General features: G+C 42.0%; 1 protein-coding gene across 1 annotated transcript in view; it reads left to right on the top strand.

Annotated features, from left to right (window-relative positions):
• Fap (fibroblast activation protein alpha) overlaps window positions 1-2,935 on the top strand; it is a 68,369-nt gene that overhangs the window by 13,396 nt on the left and 52,038 nt on the right. Inside the window, exon 3 of the mRNA XM_026790018.1 lies at window positions 2,377-2,475. Within this exon, the coding sequence (XP_026645819.1) occupies window positions 2,377-2,475 (99 nt within the window). The remainder of the gene's footprint in view (window positions 1-2,376; window positions 2,476-2,935) is intronic.

The raw sequence follows: 2,935 nt of genomic DNA, 5'->3' as shown, positions 1-2,935 counted from the left end.
TCTCTCTCTCTCTCTCTCTCTCTCTCTCTCTCTCTCTCTCTCACACACACACACACACACACACACACACACACACACAGCAGGGGTATTTAAAGAATACTTTGGGGCTGAGGAGACAGTTCAGCTTACTCTGTCATCATGGAGACCTGAGTTCAAATCCTCAAGCCTCACATAAAAAAAATAATAAAGTTGGGTATAATCCTGTGTGTCAGAAACCAGGTATTGTAGAGGGTGGAGACAGAAGGGTGGACAGTCTAGCTTCAGTTTTAGAGAGGGATTCTGCTTCAAAGGAGTACGGAAGAAAGGGAAAGGGATACAGCAGGGCGCTCAACATCTGACTGGTCATATCCCATTCATATACAGGAAGCAGGGGTGGTGGAATTGGAAGCAGGTTGGGGCTATAAACTCTTAATGCCTCCCCTGTAAAGTACCTTCTCCCACCAGGGTCCACATCCTGAATGTTGTGATCTCTAAAACAGTGCCAGCTGCTGAGGACCAAGTATTCAAGTACTTGAGCCTTATGGGGAACATTTTCCTTTTAAACCACCACAATAACCAAACCCATGGTCATAATCAGATTGTGGACCATAGGCACATCTGTAGGAATAGATTAAAAGAGCCTAGGATGCTACTGTTCAATTAACAACTTAGCTGTGATTACAGGGCACACATATATGACTGTTACTTCAAGGTAAATAAAGCAAACTGAGCCCCGCATTTCCTAGTGTAGTCTTGCACGACTGAATGGGATTGCCAGTATTGTGTGGACAGATCCCTTATATTTTATGTGCGCAAAGTAGGGCTGCAGAGATTCACCAAAGCAATATAGAGAATTAATGGAAGAGTATATGCCCACCCACTCATACTTACATGCCTCCATCCATCCTTCATTTCATGTATACATTCATTCTATGTAATTTAATAAGCACTCGCTTATTAAATGTCTGTGTCTATTAGACATCAAAAAATGCAATGGCAATCAAAATTTCCAGACTTATGGCAACGATCTGGGTTGCATGGTATAATAGAACTTAGAAAGCTTCTCCTTCTTCAGGCTTCCATTTAAAACTGGGGGCTCTCAGCAACTTGCTCTTTTTTCCATGCCTGTAACCTGTTGCCACACCCCTTCTTTGCCATGATGGACTCTTGTTCCTCTGGAACCATGAAACAATTCCTCCTTCAATTGCCTCGGTTAGGGCAGTCTATCACAGCAACAGAGAAGGGACTCATACAGGTGGTTATGGGCTGGAAATAAACCCCAGCTTGTTTGGGCTCAAGACTATAATGATGGAGGAGGAGGAAAGATTGATAGCAAAGGCTGTTCCAGACCTGCCTGGACCTGTAGTCCAAGTTTAGAATTTTTATCTTTATAATGAGAGTCACGGCAAGCTATGCAAGACTGTTAGCAGAAGGATAATATTATGGTTCTCATCTTCAACAGTTTTATTTTCACCTGGGCGAATGCCAGACTCATAAATGCTATTTTGAGGTATTGGGTTTTCCTGTAACTTTGAGGTTCTAAGTGGTGGCCTGGAGAAGGAGCACATGGGATGGAGAGAGAAGGGCAGCAGGGCCATGAAGAGATGTTGGGAGGGCATCGCCTTATTGCCCATCTGGCTTAACCTGACAGCCCTGGGGCTCTGCTGAGCTTCCGAGGAAATAAACTCATGCTTAAAAATACAACTGTTTAGATGGATTCATGTGTAAAAGAAATTTTCCTGTGGTTTGTGAGCTATGTAAGGTTGGTTTTTCCATGAATTTACATAAATTTTTAAGACACTTAATGTGGTGCTCCTGGTTGTTTTTTTTTTTTTTTTTTTTTTTTTGTAAAAGTTTATATCAGGGCTAAGAAAAGTGTGTTCAGTGCGGCCCTTCTTAAGATTTCAGAGGGTAAGAATTCTGGCTGATCTCATTCATTCGAGTGGGATTCTAAAATGCATCATTAAACAATGAATAGGAAACCAAGCCAGGTTTCACAAGCGAGGGGGTACTGCTGAACTCTGTGGAGACAGAGTAGGCTGTGTGAAGTTCGGCAGTACTTCAAAGCAAGATTGGTTCTGTGAGGTCCATAGTTGTTGGAACCTCACCTCCCTTCCTAGAAGTCCTGTACTGGTTTTATTTTTACTGCTGGATGAAATCCCTGTTTTCCCGAAATCTTCTCCTTCTTCTATACAACCCCCACGCATCCCTCCCAGGCCACCAGTGCACTCCCTAAATCTGGGTTGCCTGTCAGCAAACACACCATTTAGTAGTTCAACAGGCACTTTGCAATGGCAGAACCTATCCACACCTGAGAAAGAACAGATGAAGGACAAGCTTAGAATTTAGTTGGGCTATTAACCTTGTTTCTAATAATATGTCTCTTCCTCCCCTAAGTCCACAACCCCGAAAGAAACACAAGGAGAGCTCTCACTCTGAAGGATATTTTAAACGGAACATTCTCATATAAAACATTTTTTCCAAACTGGATTTCAGGTAAATGAATCATGTCTTGTCTTCTGGGGGTTTGTAAAATAAACACTCTTTTTGTTGTTAGTGCCAAGACACTTTTACAATAGCTGGAGCTGCTATTCATCACTTGAAGTGAGCAGAGACGGATTGTTCAGAAGATTCCGAGAACCTTTTGCACCACCATTCAATCTGGGCTTGCACAATTGGTATAAAGTTACCCTGAATCTTAGCAGAAAAGCAAAAGTTAGGAATGCTGTGTGGGATACTGTCAGTGAATGAAGTTCCTTCTGGGAGAGGAAACAGGCCTTATTTTGGTGTTTTATTATTCTCTTCAAAGTCAAGAGAATTTTACCCAAAGGGGGGGGGCGGAGTCTATTGTTAATCTAGACCACCTAAGAGCAAGCCAGTTCTTTCCCTGACAAAAAGTAGACCTTTAAGTGTTACAGAATTGATATTCCTAGTTTTTTTTGTTTTTTTTTTTTTT

Source organism: Microtus ochrogaster, chromosome 4 (assembly GCF_000317375.1).
Source record: "Microtus ochrogaster isolate Prairie Vole_2 chromosome 4, MicOch1.0, whole genome shotgun sequence".
NCBI lineage: Eukaryota > Metazoa > Chordata > Mammalia > Rodentia > Cricetidae > Microtus > Microtus ochrogaster.
Note: the sequence above shows the minus strand (reverse complement) of the source record. Positions and strands in the feature narration are given on the sequence as shown.